Below are 17,764 nucleotides of genomic sequence, written 5' to 3'. Positions count from 1 at the left end.
TTAATGGACAACATGGACAGGCTGCTGACTGGCTACAGCTGCTAAAGGAGAACCCTACACTGACCACTTGTGATAATTTAAACATCTGGTATTTTTACATAAATTGTTAAGGCTGTATTGATTTAAAAAACAATAATGCGGTGGATCCACCAGACCACTGAGTAACAAACACATCAACACCACACAAGGGTTAAGGTTATATATGGTTCTATATGGCACCAAATAGGGTTGTTCTACTGTTACGATGTCAAGTTTGTGACAATAGAAGAACCCCTCTTGGTGTTATGTAGAACGCTTTTCAAAAATAGAACCATCTACAACACATTCTCCATCAATCTGAAGAACGCTTAACCATGCAAAGAACCTTCTAATCATGCAAAGGGTTCTTAGCGAGTGTTCATGGTTCTGTATAGAACCTTTATCTTTACTAAAGAACCATTTTGTTCATGTTTATCTGAAAAAAAGTGAATCTGCACAGACTCCTCAGTTTCTGTTGATGTAAAAGAGCAAAAGTCCTTGTGGAATAAGAGTTAATCTCAATACTCATACATACACACTTGACTTCTAGACAGTTTTGACATCTTAAGAGGAATTACATTAGACTATACTCCTGCTGAAAAAACCCATAGAAACCATAAAGTGTGTCTGTTGGTTCCTGCTGGGTTTGTAATGTCAAGGATCCCATTGGTTTACCAGGTACTGCTGGGATAGGCTCCAGCACCTCCTGCAACCCAGAAGGATAAGTGGTTGAAAAAGTGTGCGTGTGTGTGTGTGTGTGTGTATGTGGTTTAACAGATGACCAATGGCTGATTCTAATTCATAATTTTTGATGGCTTCCTAATGGGATCTATTTTATTAGAACTAGTGGTCTGTAACGGAAACCATTGAGCCAACTCCCATTAGAATATTAATGGTGCTTTTTCAGCAGAGACATTAATTTAACTACATTAAAACCCACCAGACGTCTCAACAACCAATACCAAAACACTCTTCCATCCCATTTGGAGTTACGCTCCTCCCACTTGGAGCTGTGGTCCACCCATTTGGAGTTACGCCCCTCCCATTTGGAGCTGTGGTCCACCCATTTGGAGTTACGCCCCTCCCATTTGGAGCTGTGGTCCACCCATTTGGAGTTACACCCTTCCCATTTGGAGCTGTGTTCCACCCATTTGGAGTTATACCCTCCCATTTGGAGCTGTGGTCCACCCATTTGGAGTTACACCCTTCCCATTTGGAGCTGTGTTCCACCCATTTGGAGTTACGCTCCTCCCATTTGAAGCTGTGGTCCACCCATTTGGAGTTACGCTCCTCCCATTTGAAGCTGTGGTCCACCCATTTGGAGTTACGCTCCTCCCATTTGAAGCTGTGGTCTACCCAGTTGGAGTTACACCCTCCCCATTTGGAGCTGTGGTCCACCCATTTGGAGTTACGCTCCTCCCATTTGGAGCTGTGATCTACCCATTTGGAGATACACCCTCCCTATTTGGAGCTGTGGTCCAACCATTTGGAGTTACACCCTCCCATTTGGAGCTGTGGTCTACCCATGTGGAGTTACACTCCTCCCATTTGGAGTTACACCCCTCCCATTTGGAGCTGAAGTCCATTTGGAGTTACACCCCTCCCATTTGGAGCCGTAGTCCATTTGGAGTTACCAGTGCAGGTCAAGGACTGGACAAACCTTTAACCGGGCACATAATTGTTCAGTTAACCACATGATGAGGACAGCACAGAAAATTGACTACAACACTTTCCCTTCTGAATTCAGACTTTCTAAATTTAGCGCCCCCCCTTGTCTCTATATTTCATCCCCATTTATAGATTACTAAACCATACTGCAGTTTCACGGTTTATCCTGTGGTGCTGTCACGCTGTACTTAACAGTGTGGACACATGCTCCCAGCATAAAGTTGAGGCAGAGGTCACAACTTAACCTGACTCAGTCATAATTTTACAGCTAATTAAGCTGCAGGTATACAATTAGGTTTATAAACTAGCTGCTTGTTTATGGGTCAGTTCATGGTGAATTCTGCAAATGTGAAATGCATGACACAAACAATATGAATGTAATGATTATTATAATAACATTATCACTTCGTTGACCGTTAACATTCACTACTGGCACTACACCGTTTGAGCTCTCACCAAACGACCTACAAAGCCAGCACACAGTTCGAAATCCATTAGTTCTAAACCTACTGGTGAAAACTAATGAACATTAACATCAAGAATACATCTGAAAGTCTTTGCATTGGAATTAAACTAGCATAACAGACTGCTAGGTGAAACGAGCAATAACTGTCTGTGACTGAGAATGTGTACGACAAGCAGAAGAAGGGCAGAAAGAAAAAGGGGCTCCTGTTTCACATGTTTATGTCTCTTTATTTCTTTACGTTTTTCAGCATTAAAGAAACATTCAGTGTAAAATAAAACAAAGATATATACTGTATATAAACACAACTTACTGTAAAAAAAAATGTTTGTGAGGTTCACTTGTCAAAAAGAAACACCAGTTTTGGAAGTATTGACACCACTGTATCGCACCACCTAACCCAATGTATAAGTGATGCATGAGACATCAGCTATCAAATTACTTCAGAAGACCTTCCTGAAGAGAAAATCCCCCAAAACAAAGCATTTTACACACATACCAAGAACATATCAAAACATAAATGGCAAAAATGTTCAGGACCATCATCAGACTATAAAAATCATAATATTCACATAAGCTTGCGAAACGTTTAGCTATTCAAAGATTGATGGCTTCCGAAATCATGTTGTGGAGATTTATGCTAAAGCCCTATTCGGACGGGATAAGTTTTCCATGGGGAGGTGGGTAATGCCAGTTTACCTCAGGAAATCTGTTTATGAGCGGCTACTCGATTTACGTGCTGCCTTCACTTCAGAAAACGAGTAGAAACGATGTTAAAGCACTTAATTTAGCCATTGCTTGTTTTCCCTGATCATTTACCTCACTGTCTTAAGTGAATGCAGTAAGTCAAGACAGTAAGATTAAGAGACCCTTATTAATCCCACATCGGGGAAATTTCACCTCTGCATTTTAACCCATCCGTGCAGTGAAACACCACATACACACTAGTGAACACACACACAAGGGGGCAGTGAACACACTTGCCCAGAGCGGTGGGCAGCCCTATCCACAGCGCCCGGGGAGCAGTTGGGGGTTAGGTGCCTTGCTCAAGGGCACCTCAGTCACATACTGTTGGCTCTGAGGATCGAACTGGCGACCTTCCGGTCACAGGGCTGGTTCCCTAACTTCCAGCCCACGACTGCCCCATAATATTACACACCTGCCTGATTTTAGCCACAGAGAACAATGAGGCTGAAGTCAGCGTCCTATTTGCCAGCTTCTTGTTCGAACTTTCCCGTTCCACCTTAAATGGTGTTGCTGTTACATTCTGGCATCATAATAATAACTGCTACACTATTTAAGATGCAACAGGAAAATTCGAACAAGAGACTTCAGCTTAGTCAGAGAACACAAGTACATGTTCCTTAAGTGCCTCCATACTCCAGAAACTCCTTTCCCACAGGATATAATAGCGTCTTACCAGCATGTTGATTCAGGATTAATATAAACTGAGGTTGTTTTTACAGCTCGTTTTACAGAAAGTAAAAAGGCACTGGAATCTTTACTGTCACACGAGCGAGTGTCTGTAAAAATGACTGAATGGCGCATTCGGGTGGGCTAAAATCACTGAGAAATGTCGGTAATAATCACATTACCCACCTCCTCATGTAAAACTAATCCAGTCCGAATAGGGCTTTAGCATAAATCTCCACAACATGATTTCGGAAGCCATCATTCTTTGAATAGCTAAGTTGAGATACATCAGTAAAATATACTAATATGAAACACAGAGGGAAACAGGCCATTAACAGGTACTCTGCATGGCTTGAGCTCTGAATGATGAACAATGTGCTTTGTCACAGAATGACCCAACATTATCAACCGGTTTCTATTCTCAGTGCCACACCTACAGTTGAAAAACCGTTCATGGACATGTATGAACAAGCACAATCTTTTTTACCCATTTCTACCAAATAGAATTTTTTTAGAAATTTTTTTGGGAGGTTATTATTTCCTGAAATGGAACCAGTGACTAGTGATGTTCCCCATGGCAGCGTTTTAGGTCCTTTGTTATATTTTATTATCTCATTTTAGGCCAGACATCTTAACGTAAAACTATCACAGTGTGCATTGTGGAGAATGGGCCTTCTGTTAATTATGTGTTCTAATGAATTTGCATTGTTTTACCACCAAAGTTTGCAAACGATCAGCACCAATCAGTAACTCACTCCAGCACTCCTCCTGCCTCCCAGCTCTAGTGTCGTTAGTAAGTTGTGAAATAACATGGTTATAGTCAGATTTTCTTCAAATTTTGTTCAAAATGTTGAGTGCGTTTACATGTACTCAATTATCCAATCACAATCGGATTTCTGCAGTTATCTGATTATTCAAACGGTCATGTCAACAGCAAACTCTGATTTCTTAGATCGGAGTAAGGTCTAGAGATCCAATTAACAAATCTGATAAAGAGGCTGGATTTTAGCTCAGTAATCAGATTTCTCAGTGCATGTAAACTCTTACTCTGATTTCTTTCAGATTTCTCAGTCTGCACATGTACCAGAAGTAAGCGAGCAGTGTTGCCACGAGACGCAGAAAATGCTTTTGTAGCGACGCTGAAAACAAATACATGCTTGGCGAAACGAAGGATTTAAATATTCTTCATCTTCTAGATGATGTATGTTCATATTTTCGGGTAAAGTGGCAGAATGTTTTTTAAAAGAAGCCACGGCATGAAGTTTGAGTTGTACCTTACATTTACATCACGTCTTCTTCTGTGAGTTTATTGGCTGGTTGCAAAGCAGAAATCTGATTATTGTTTGATTCACGTAGACCTGGAGTTTCCCCATTATCTGATTTCTCAAGTGCATGTAAACGCGTCGACTGGATTACTGACTAGTCTGATTTTCTGCAGTTATCGGACTCAATGTGATACCAAATCATCAACCCAGTATTGTGAATGGAGTCGAGTCTATAGTTACACTCCTATCTTCGCCCTCACTGATTGCGAAACATGATTTGGCTATGCACAGATTCCATAAACCTGCAAAAGTCCTCTGTCACTCTGAGTACATCCGAAGGGTCATTTGAAGGCTGTAGAGCCTTGGCATGTTTTGGGGCGTTCATCATTTTAAACACAGAAGGGAAACTGATGACCAGGAGCATAGCTGGGTACCCCTTATCTATGATGTCCACAGCAAAGATCACTGTAACGCTGTTTCCTGTCAATTCTGGATAAACAGAGTCAACCATAGCAAAGTGGCCAAGTTCTATATAAACTCAAGTGTCATGAGTTTCCACCTCTTTCTTAATGCATTTGTGCAACTTCAAACTATTAGAATGTCTGAAGCTCTTCTCACAATCTGAGCAGTAGTACGGCTTTTCTCCCGTGTGAATGCGCTGGTGTGTTTGAAGATGACTCGGCAGAGTAAAACTCTTTCCACACTCTGGACAGTCGTACGGTTTCTTTCCCGTGTGAGTGTGCTGGTGCTGTATGAGGTTACTCAGTCTAGTAAAACTCTTCCCGCACTGCGAGCACTGATGCGGCTTCTCTCCTGTGTGAATGCGCTGGTGTGTTTGTAGGTAACTCTGGGTAGTAAAGCTCTTCCCGCACTCTGAACAGTTATACGGCTTCTCTCCGGTGTGAATGCGCTGGTGTCGCTGGAGATGACAATGTCGATTAAACCTCTTCCCGCACTCTGAGCAGTCATACGGCCTCTCTCCGGTGTGAACGCGCTGGTGCGTCTGCAGATGACTCCGCTGAAGATAACTCTTTCCGCACACCGAGCAGTGGTGAGGTCTCCGCTTTTTCTGCGCTTGGTTCACGCAGAGCGGATCACCGGACGTTTGCGGAAAACTGAAAATGCGTATGGGGCCCGTGGTCTGCAATGTAAACTCGTCCGCTGACAGTAGTATGACGTTCATTTCTGCAAGAGAAAGAGTATTTTAAACAAAATGTGACAAAAGCATGAAATACAAAAAGTTAACTTATTGTCAGTTTATTTACAAATAAACATTGAAAAAAGAACATTAAAATATTCCTGCACATTTAAATGCACAAATATTTATATGCTCAATTTATTATTGGAAATAAATGGCCTTTGCATACATCTGGACACCCTTTTAGTTGGCAAGACTAGTCGTGGGCAGGAGGTTAGGGAACCCGCCTTGTGACCAGAAGGTCGCTGGTTCGATCCCCTGAGACGACTGAAGTGCCCTTGAGCAAAGCACCTAACCCCCAACTGCTCTCCGGGCGCTGTGGATAGGGCTGCCCACTGCTCTGTGCAAGTGTGCTCACTGCCCCTAGTGTGTGTGTTCACTAGTGTGTATGGGGTGTTTCACTGCACAGATGGGTTGAATGCAGAGGTGAAATTTCCCCGTTGTGGGACTAATAAGGGTCACTTAACTTAAAATCACAACCTCCAAACCAGGGGTGTCCATGGTTTTAAGACTGAGACAGACTGATTAAACCAGTCGAATTAGGTGTGCAGTCATACTGACCCTTTGCAGGTAAGACTGGACATTACTGCTCTACACATTTCTTGTAACCAGCTAACAGACTTTCTCTTCTTGATATACGATTTATTTTTCTATTTTTCCTTGCAGAACATTTCTAGTTCATGAATATTTTGCTTGAAAAATTGGTTGCACATCTTGCTTGAAACTGACCCCCAGATTCTGATAACATTCATGTCTGGGGACACTGAAGGTGATTTTCTCTCGATTTTTAAGGTGGTTCAAGGTTTGATGTATGTTTTGGATCATTGTCTTATCACAGTCACCTCTATTCTTCAGTTTCCTCACAGCTCTGCGCGACATTAGCCTTTTGTCCTGTTAGCTGCGCCGACTGTATTGACGCCACAACGTGACAGCTGTTCCATTTAAGGTGAAACGGGAAAATTCGAAAAAGAAGCTGGTGAAAAAGAAGCTGACTTCAGCTTCATTGAGAGTTCAACAGCATGAAAAGGGATGAGGAGGTTGCTCTGTTTCTCTGTGGGTAACTAGCTTATTTTTGCTCTTTCACAGAACCAATAGGTCAGTATTGGTTTGTCCTGCTTGCTACTGTTTGCGATAGCAACTGATTAGCATCGCAACAGGAACTGTAGCAACAGTTAGTAACATTACGTGCTGTGTTGTTGTGCGCGCTAAATTTATTTCAAAGTATTTGTACAACATTGCAAAAGGGTTTTACGGCCAGGATCTAAAAACGTGTTGCGCGCCTCGACAATGCGTGTCCATGAATTTGGGGGGGCGGAGCTTCTGAATGAGCACTGAAGGGAGGGGTGTATTCGTTTTGCTGTTGAGTTCAAATATCAACAATCGTTCTTCAGAATCGTTTACTGCGCCTTTAAATGTGGCATCCAGCCCTACCCTTGATCGGTATTGGCTATTGGCTGATAATGCTGAAAGGTGTTTGTCGATCAGTAATCGGCATCAGCCCCAAAAACACTGATAGGTCCATCTCCACACAGCACAATGGGTAACCATTGTCATCAATATAGATATGCACAACATGCTCAGAAATCCATATTGTTGCATAATGTGATGTAATCATGTATTTATCATGATAAATATTGTCAGGTTGTCCAGCCCTTCACTGGTTCAGTATGATGAATCAGCCTTATGCATTTCTCTCATTTGACCAAGTCAATTAAGAATCAAACTTAGAGGCCACTTTAAAAAATATTAGCCAAATTGCTAGTTCACTCTAGCTGAGTGAGCTACTCACTAAATGAACAAATAAATTCACTGATTTACAATGATTCAACATGGTAAAGTGGTGGGTGATATGGAAAAAATCTAACATTGCAATATCCCAAGAAATTTTCATGATACACAAGGTCACGATATTTAATTTTTTTGACACATGACGTGGTGGTGGTGTGTTAGTGTGTGTTGCGCTGGTCTGAGTGGATCAGACACAGCAGTGCTGCTCTGTGAGGGTCCATGGGGAGTCCTGACAACTGAAGAACAGGGTAAAAGGGGGGCTAACAAAGTATGCAGAGAAACAGATGGACTACAGTCTGTAACTGTAGAACTACAAAGTGCTCCTATATAGTAAGTGGAGCTGATAAAATGGACAATGAGCGTAGAAACAAGGAGGTGGTCTTGATGTTATGCCTGATCAGTGTGTATTCTGCTGAAATGTTGTAGTGCTCATGTCCACTAGCTCGGCAGATAGATATCAGGTTCTTCCAAGGAATTCCAAGAGGCCAAATTTTAATGAACAGGAATGTTTACTCAGAAGAAGCACTGTAAAACTGGAACAAATGAAATATGCATTACAATATACTTACGTGTTGAGTTCACTTTGCAATACATATTATCAAGTAGCTCTATACTTTGTACAAAGGATCTAGGATGTGAGAATGAATAAGAATCACCATTAAAGTAACAGTGTTTAGCTTGATGCTAATATGAAGGAAATTCTCATAGACAGGCTGACAAATTAGTGCCATTTTCTACAACACGGCCCAACAATGGAAGTTTAACTTGGAGAAACATTGCTTCTCTGCAGCATCGAACTCAAAAGCTGAACTACAGCAACTCTAAAGGTACAAACTTAATGCAAACTGCTATAACAAATAACCACTAGAGGTCGCTCTTGGACAACAGACAGCACAATATATATTTGTAATTGATAACATACTAAATTTTTGATTATTAGAAAATCAGCGCATTTATTAATTAAAATTTGACTTAGCAGAACGTGATTTAATTGGATGACGCAGGGAACGTCTTTGTTAAAGCCCACATGCGGCCAGCTAAAGAGGGGGAGCGCGAACAGTGTAAATGCAGCCTTAGGCATGCAGTTTGTTGCTGCTACACTTATGACTCCACAGCTTCTTGGCTTCAGAAGCCCGAGACACACTAAAGACGAAGCCTTCAGACACTGAACATGTTTTGGCTGACTGATCACATTTAGGAGGAGAAAAACTGTGTAAATTAGATTTTTCTCCAGTCAAATTAATCTACAAGTAGTGACCAAACCGGCCCATCCACTCCTCACCTTGCTCTCGGGTCAGCTTTGACTTTCCCCACTAAATTTGCACGTATTACAATATAATTTACATGCGCCTCGAATAACGTCTGTACATTTTACCATATTGACACACATATGCGCATCTAACATGGCACTTTTTGCACATTTTTATTGTTTTCATAATGTTCATAAGATCTGCACACTTACAAAAGATGGTCCTTTTAGGGTTCTTTAGTAAAGGTAATGGTGCTGTTTAGGACCAAGAGTTTTATATAGAACCATTTTGTGCATAAAGGGTGAAATGCACTGTGAAATGGTTCTTCAGACTAATGGAGAATGTGCTGGATATGGTTCTACATCACACCAAAAACCTACTGTTACAAGCTTGACATCGTAACAATAGTAGAACCCTTTTAGCTGCTACATAGAACCATTTCCAAAAAGGTTCTATAAAGGACCATGTACAACACATTCTCTATCAACCTGAAGAACGATTTCACCATACAGGGAAGCATTTAAGTATGAAATGGTTTTCTGAGTGTTCATGGTTCCATATAGAACCCACTGTCTTAACTAAAGAACCCTTAAAGAACCATCTTTTTTTAAGTGTGTGCTCCATTTGTGCACAGATCCATAAAGGAGCACCCAAAGACAAGACCAATGTCCAACAAGGATTTCTCTGTTTGACCTGATGTGACACTGAAGGACCTGATTTAACAGTAAAAAACAGAAGAAGCACATTGAACTGAAGTCTTCAGGACCAACTTGGCAACGTCTGCTAGAACACAAACACTCAGTAAATCTGCATTAGATACACTGAAGTACCACAATGGAATCAATCAAAGGGAAACTCCACTGATTTTTCAAAAAAATCTGCTTAGATAAATGGTTGATGATGTAAACAGAGTCATTCAGAGTGGTTTGGTGTGAAATGCTCAGTTTTAGAGAAACTTACAGAAACTTACAGAAATGTTCACAGTGGTGGTGATAGGAACCAGACGTCCACCTCTGAAAGCTCCCTCACAGAAAGTTATAACAGGTAATGGTTATGAATTCACTGCCTGATGTCTGAGACACTGTTTTATGATAGTTTGAATGTTTGGCTTAAAATGCACTTTAATCCATTTATTTTAATCAATTAATGTTGGAGGGGTATATGTAGGGCCTAATGAGGCAAAATAATCTCCAAAGAAAACTTTTCTTAGATTTTAGTTATTTATAATTCTATATTTAGATATCAATAATATTACTCTTACTAGTCAAAGAGGATTCTAGATATGTACAACTGTATTTTAGAGATCTGAAACTATACATACCTCTAATGCATATTATAGCCTGACTAGTCGTCACTGAATTAAAGATATCTTGAATTAGTATTTCTGCTAGTCAAAATTCAATTATGGATACATCTGGAATTTTCACTAGTCTAATTTTTTACTAATGAAAGTGTACCCGCAAATTTTACTAGTCACAATGAAAGTGTAGATATCTGTAATTAGAATTTTTTTAAATAAAACAATTAGTTATTTTAACAATTACACCTTCTTGAGCCTCAATTCAGCAATATTAGTTTTTAAATCAATTATCTAGAATTCCAAGCACCACAGACGAGCTCGTCCCCACAGTCGTGTGTGAAGGCTGAGGCCATATTTTCAAGGAAAAAAAAACGTTTTTCTGCAATTTTTTCTACAATAATCTATACATGATTATGGAATATATGAATTAAATGACATAAAGAAAACAAATGAATAGTATAAAATATATAATGAAAGTTGTTGTCCCCAGGAGTCGTGTCACTGGTGTTACAGTGTAACAAAAAATCTCTTATTTTGAAATAAAAGTCACACTGATGACACCACTCGACTTCCTTTTACCTATTGTCTGAGGATCTATAAGGAAAAGCACATGGTGAGTCCACTGTGTCTTTCAGTTATCAGAGATTTTCTCATTTAGCTCATGATTTCATATGAAGCTTTTAGCTGACGTCACTGGTGTGACCGACTTTATTCTTAGGTAACTGTGAAAAAATAGAATACAGATGGATTAAATGACATATTTTAGTGGATATTCCATGATTGACATGTGGTTTGATGCTCTGCAGCAGTTATATAGTAAAATAAATTGTTCATTAAAAATGAGTAACACCAATGACTATCAGTAACACCAGTGACTCGTATGGAGAGACAGAAAAGTGGACGTTTCAGTAGAATGACCCTACTGTAGATATCTATACTTATAATTATAGATAAGACAGAATGAAATTACATGTAAATCAAAGGTAACATGATTAGTCAACATTACATCATGGATATGTCATCCTGGCAATATGACTAGTCATAATGTCTTTATAGATATGTGTACTTGATATGACTAGTAAAATTAGGTATAAACTGCACTACAGGTCTATTTTACTAATAAAAACAGTTACGACTGGTGTCATTTTAGGCTAAAACGACTTGCCACATATCACCACCACTGTAAAGTCTCTAACTACAATCATCCATTTCACACCAAACCACTCTGAATCACTCTGTTTACATCTCAAAGACTGAGAGTACGCAGAAATTTTGAAAAGCTGGTGGAATTCCCCTTTAGGTTCTGTCTGGACCATGCATTTTGCAGCGAACCAGATACAAAGCATCAACACAATGTTACAGGTTTGCCACCCAAACCAACATCGTTCTGTTACAGAGCAGAGCAGACGGGGCTCCGCGGTGAGGGGAGGACGGTAACGGCAGCGTCCGTGAGTCGAATCACACCGGTTTGTTCAGAAAGCGAACCTCCCGGTAACGGTTTATCTGAGCGACGCTGAACAACACGACAGACACGATGAGGAAAAGTGCTGAATAGCTGCTTACTTCCACCAGCTCAGCTCCTCTTTCTCTCCGACAGCACTGGGGAGGTGCGAAGGGGACTGCCGAGTCTCATCTCCTCCTCCTCCGCCTTAGTGTGGTGGAAGAACCGCAGTTAAGGAGGTAGCGCCACCAGAAGGCCTGGAGTGGCCCTTCTTTTTTATCCCACCCGTATTCCGGCCAACCCCACCTCCTCCACTACAACTGAGTGGAAGTTCATACCACAGGTGTCAAACTCACCCCCTGAAAGGGCCATATTAAAAAATCTCACCAAATCTGACCGAGTCAGAGAAGGCCTAAGTTTTAATTTTTAATTAGTGGTTTTATATATATGACATTTTAAACATGAATACAGCATCAAACAACTATTTTCTATGTAAAGACATAGTGGAGTAATGGAGTCCTGATTGGAGAATGAAGCCACGCCCCTCTGTGTGTGTGTGTGTGTGTTGTAATCTGAGTTTCTCTGTTTTTGTTTTCATAGCCGGTCCGGCCACTCGTGCATCTTAGTCCCGCCCTGTGAAAATGTCAGCCCTCCCCACGTTTTCAGTGTGTCCCAATTCAGGGGCTGTGTCCTTCAGAGGCTGCATCTGAAGGCCGATTGCGTCACAGCGGCGCGACTAGGCTGTCCCATTTCGAAGGCTCCTTCATATGCGGCCGAGAAATGTGTCCTTCTTTTCCATGGCAACCAAGGATCCAACGGGCGCATCCTTCGCCAGCCAACGTGTCCCAGGTTAATTGCGAGAACATGGCGGCATCAACAGAAAAGTGAACGGCAGCTGAAGAGACACTTTTAAATGTAAGTATTGGGTTTAAGGCTGCATTCAGGCACCTCAGCTTCTTGTTCGAATTTCCTCGTTCCACCTTAAAAGGTGTAGCAGCTAGACTACATTCAGGCACTTCAGCTTCTTGTTCGAATAGACCGCGTCCTTCGAAGCATCCAGCCTTTGTTTTGCCCTCTCCAGACAGTGACCACCCACACAGCATTGTGCTTCTACCATTTAAGGTAGAACGGGAAAATTCGAAACAAGAAGCTGAGGAGCCTGAATGTAGTCTAGCTGCTGCGCTTTTAAGGGGGAACGGGAAAATTTGAACAAAAAGCTGAGGTACTGAATGTAGTCTAGCTGCTGCACCTTTTAAGGTGGAACAGGAAAATTCAAACAAGTAGCTGAATTGGCTTGATTATTTCCAATAGAGGCCACTAGCTTCCTGTAGAAATCCTTTAGATTGCATTAGGAAACCATCAATTGTGTTTAGAATCAGCCATTGATCACCTGATAAACTGTTAGGATCCTTTACATTGTGATATCAACCCACTAAAAAAGCCAGAACACATGTCAAAACCATCGGGAAACAACAGACACACTTAATAGTTTCTTTGGCAGGGCTGTCTTGCCCAATTCCCCAAGAGTGGACAGGATGAACGGTTACTCATTTCTCAAACCAAAGACAAAAGAGATGTGTAAGACCAGAGTTAATGTGTGGAAGAGCACATTACCAAGCATTTTTTGCTATTGACACTAGCATTAGCACTGCCATGGTGAGCGAGATAGCAGCCCGCCAACACTGGAGTAGCCAGTCAACATGGGATCCCCCAAATACCAGGGGGTATTTTGCCCACTGTGCATGAGGATTACATCTCTATGACAACCAAAGATTGGAACTTTTTTGTTTTTGTTTTTTTGTTAAATAAAAAAATGAATTGATTTTTAAAGATTGGCTTAACCCCTTAAATGACCAGGGACCACCAGTGGGTCAAAGTTTTATTACACACTTCTATAACCTAAGAATAGCTCAGCCAGTTTGCATTGAAGTCCCTGTAGTTGCTGAATAAAAAGTAGTATAGTATGTATGTAAGTAGTAAGTGTGTAATAAAGTATGTAATAAACCTGGGATTTTAAGGGGTTAATGTCATTAACAATACAGAGAAACACAGGGATAAAGGGATACTTAATAAATAAAGAAAGAAAAGAGACATACTGTAGGCATCAAGTGAAACATCTGTAGAGATTGTAGCGTTTTTATTATTACAGTTTTCAGTTATCATAAAACAGTGTTTGGAATCCAAGATATAGACTAAAAAAAGGGCCTTTTGTTACAGAACTTGTGATTATAGAATGTAGCGAGTAAAATCAACGGGAAAGTCTCACACCACAACTACAGTGCATCACACAGGAGGCCGGCCCGGGAAGCCTCGAAGGCCGAAGATGTCCTTCGCCACGAAGGGGTAGCATTTTCCTGCAGCCGAACACCACCAGTCCAGTCCAGGCAGCCTCATAGCTGCAGTGCAGCGATACCCAAGCGGCCGGCCTGAGAGGCCTCGTAGCTGCGGCGTAGCGCTGCTCATGCAGCCAAACACTATCGGTCCAGGCAGCCCCACAGCTGCAGTGCAGCGTCAACCAAGCAGCCAGCCCAGACTACGATGTCATGTCGATCAGGTTCCCAGTCCAGAGAGCCCCATAGCTGCGATGTAGCGACACTCAAGCGGCCGGTCCAGGCTGCATAATAGCTGAGATGTAGAGTCACCCAAACAGCCAGTCCAATAAGCCTCTGAGCTACAGCTGGAAAGTCACTCTCAGTGGATATGATGGCAGATTTCTCAGGCAAACATCAAAACAAACACACAAACAATACAAAACCAACGGAAAACCGGAATCCAAACAGTACAGTTTAAAGGAGAGCAATCATCAAGAATATTGTCAGTTACACAGCTTGAGAAAAGCCACAATTCTTTGTATGTAAACAGAGAATGAAACTTAGGACGCCTCAGAAGTTCCAGAGTGCTTAGAAACCAAAGGTGTAAAGGTCAGATCACACTGACCCAGCAAACACCTAAATTTCAATGTCGGCACGTTGGTGTTTGTTGGGTCAGCGCTCTGGCCTTAAACGTAGTCAGATATCTAAGACATGTTTGGTGTCTGAAGTTTGATTGTTTAGTTTTTCACTGGAGCTGTGAGGCTAAACATTATGGACGTCTACAGTAATGTGCAAAAGTCAGAGACCGGCCATCTTTTAGGTTCCCAGTCAAAATGAACGTTACAAGTTATTCATTTTTTCAGGAGATATTTCTGAGAAGGTTAGAGAGTCCACTCATGAGGGAGGAGAAAGTCGAAGGAAAATAAGTAAAAAACAGGTATTTCTGGAGTTACTAGAGAAAATGTGACTCCCAACAACTATTCAAGACCTGGTAGACACCAAAACTGCCCCCATCAGATAAACAGCACTTAAAGCTTTCATCTTTGAGAGAGGAGAAAATCAAGCTGCTTCAGATCTGAAAACATCTACAGGTGTTTCTGTCCATCCTTCCACTGTGAGTAGACAACTCAGATAGGAAAATAGCTCAACACAGCATTGAAAAGTGTAACTGTTTTCTTGTAGTTCCACTGACTGACAGAGATGGGTGATTTGAAGATGAGTGGACATTACAGCCATTGGACTTAAGATCTCATAATAATGAGACAATTTTCTCTTAATTACAAGACGGTAAATCATTATTATGAGATATGAAGTCAAAATTATAAGAAGCACTCTCCATATTATAAGATCTAATTGCTATGAGATAGCAATTTAGTCACATTACACTCCTTTAGTCACATTACACTCCTCCCTACCCCTGGTGGACTAAAATTGGTCTGGACAACCACTGCATTCAATCATTCTCAGCACTGCAGTAACGCTGACGTGGTGGTGGTGTGTTAGTGTGTGTTGTGCTGGTCTGAGTGGATCAGACACAGCAGTGCTGCTGGAGTTTTTAAACACCTCAGTGTCACTGCTGGACTGAGAATAGTCCACCAACCAAAAATATCCAACCAACAGCGTCCTGTGGGCAGCGTCCTGTGACCACTGATGAAGGACTAGAGGATGACCAACACAAACTGCGCAGCAGCAGATGAGCTATTGTCTCTGACGGTACATCTACAAGGTGGACTGACAAGGTAGGAGTGGACAGTGAGTGGACACAGTGTCCACCACCCAAATAGTACCTGCTCTGTGAGGGTCCTGACCAATGAAGGACAGGGTAAAAGGGGGCTAACAAAGTATGCAGAGAAACAGATGGACTACAGTCTGTAACTGTAGAACTACAAAGTGCTCCTATATAGTAAGTGGAGCTGATAAAATGGACAATAAGTATAGAAACAAGGAGGTGGTCATAATGTATAATATATATATATATTTCATAATGCAGATTTCTGTTTCTTTTTTGCTGTGTCGGAATGAGAAACTGGACGGAGTGCAGAACAATCTCCAGGAGTGGTCATTTCGTCCAAACAAGCACTCGTCACCTTTTCCCTTCCTGCGAATGGTTTTATACGCCACAGCTACAGAAACACCTGTAGCCCCGCTCCACTCAACCTCCCAGTAGCAGCGTCCACTCGCGCTCTCTCTGCTCAGCACTTGGAGGTAGTGGTCGAATCTGTCTGGATGGTCAGGATATGTCTGTGCTTTTTCACTGCAGGTCACCACAGTGTTCCCCTCAGACAGACAGAGGTAATTATTTACTGTTTTGGGATCCAGTGTGAGCTCACAGGAGTCTGATGGACAAAGAAAAAGAAATCTCAGTTAAAACCCCACATAACAAACTGTAAACATAATGATAAATAAAAATCTGTGGCCTCGAAACTCAGCTCATTGTTCAGTTACATCTATAGTTAATGTGTAAAGTAATAGTGGAACTGCATGCCTTTATGTGTGTAAATACACAGTCGTAAGCAAAAGTTTAGGCTCTCCTGGTCAAATAACATGTTTTGTTGATTTTCTGAGTGTAAATAAGTTACACATCCTCTACAGAGAACATAGCAATGCACATTTTAATACATAATTACTGCTTATTTACTGGATTTGATATATTGGGGGAAAAAAAAGCACATAAAATGTGGCCTGTGCAAAAGTAATGGCACATTTTATACTGTATGTTTTATGTTTTTTTTTTTCTCCAACATGTTAAACTCAGCAAATAAACAGAGATTTTGTGCACAAACCATTGAATGAGTAAGTCTTTTTCCAAATCAGTGGAGCTCCCCTTTAACTTAATTTTACAACATAAACAGAACATGTAGCCTGTCAGGGGGGTGTTCAAAATTTTGCATGACTGTATATGTAAGCTGTGTGTGTAAAAGAGAGAGCGAGAGAGAGAGAGAAAGACTTACATTGTAGAAACTCTTCTCTGCTTTGGGGTTCAGGAAGAGGAATGATCTGGATTTCTTTCACTGTGGAAACATTTACAGAAACTTAAATGTTTTCAAAAGTGTTGCAATAAGGCCTTGCATAGCTTAAAGACTGAGTCGATACATTACATGGCCAAAAGTATGTGGACGCACTAATGTAATTAGTGGGTTCAGCAGTTTCAGCCACACTCGTTGCTATCAGCATAAAGTCAAGCATACGGTCTTGCGATTTCTGTAGACAAACACTAGCAATAGAATGGATTGAACTTAAATGCTCAGTGACTTTTAATGTGATGGATGCCACTCATCCAACAAGTTAGCTCATCAAAATTCTGCTCTGCTAGAGCTGCCCTAGACAACTGTAAATGTGGTAGCGACAGGCATCACAAGCTCATAGTATAGGACTGCTGTAGCAGGTAACATAAAAAAAACATCTGTCCACTCACTACCAAGTTCCAAGCTGCCTCTGGAAGCAACATCAGTTTCCGCGGCAAAGCATCCATATACAAACCTGAGATTACAACGTGCAATGCCAAGCGTCAGCTGGAGTGTGTAATGAACATCGTCATTGGACTCGAGGAGGAAACGCGTTCTCTGGAGTGATTAATCATATTTCAAAATCTGGCAGTCTGACGGCCTGGTGTAAAGTTTGGTGGAGGAGGAATAATGTTCGGGGGCT

General features: G+C 41.3%; 2 protein-coding genes across 2 annotated transcripts in view; both read right to left on the bottom strand.

Annotated features, from left to right (window-relative positions):
• Positions 1 to 4,909: 4,909 nt before the first annotated feature.
• Positions 4,910 to 12,011, bottom strand: LOC118826001 (zinc finger protein 436-like). The gene is made up of 2 exons (XM_036596893.1): positions 11,927 to 12,011; positions 4,910 to 6,012 (listed from the first exon to the last, which is right to left on the bottom strand). Exon 2 carries the CDS (start codon positions 6,008 to 6,010, stop codon positions 5,366 to 5,368), a length of 645 nt encoding a protein of 214 aa, XP_036452786.1. The 5' UTR covers positions 6,011 to 6,012; positions 11,927 to 12,011; the 3' UTR covers positions 4,910 to 5,365.
• LOC118826079 (E3 ubiquitin-protein ligase TRIM47-like) overlaps positions 11,754 to 17,764 on the bottom strand; it is a 9,352-nt gene continuing 3,341 nt past the window's right edge. The window contains exons 5-8 of the mRNA XM_036596965.1: positions 17,068 to 17,127; positions 16,105 to 16,452; positions 12,090 to 12,163; positions 11,754 to 11,876 (exon numbers count right to left, since the gene is read on the bottom strand). Of these exons, the coding sequence (XP_036452858.1) occupies positions 11,754 to 11,876; positions 12,090 to 12,163; positions 16,105 to 16,452; positions 17,068 to 17,127 (605 nt within the window). The remainder of the gene's footprint in view (positions 11,877 to 12,089; positions 12,164 to 16,104; positions 16,453 to 17,067; positions 17,128 to 17,764) is intronic.

The sequence above is a fragment of the Colossoma macropomum genome, unplaced genomic scaffold, assembly GCF_904425465.1.
Source record: "Colossoma macropomum unplaced genomic scaffold, Colossoma_macropomum, whole genome shotgun sequence".
NCBI classification, from domain to species: domain Eukaryota; kingdom Metazoa; phylum Chordata; class Actinopteri; order Characiformes; family Serrasalmidae; genus Colossoma; species Colossoma macropomum.
Note: the sequence above shows the minus strand (reverse complement) of the source record. Positions and strands in the feature narration are given on the sequence as shown.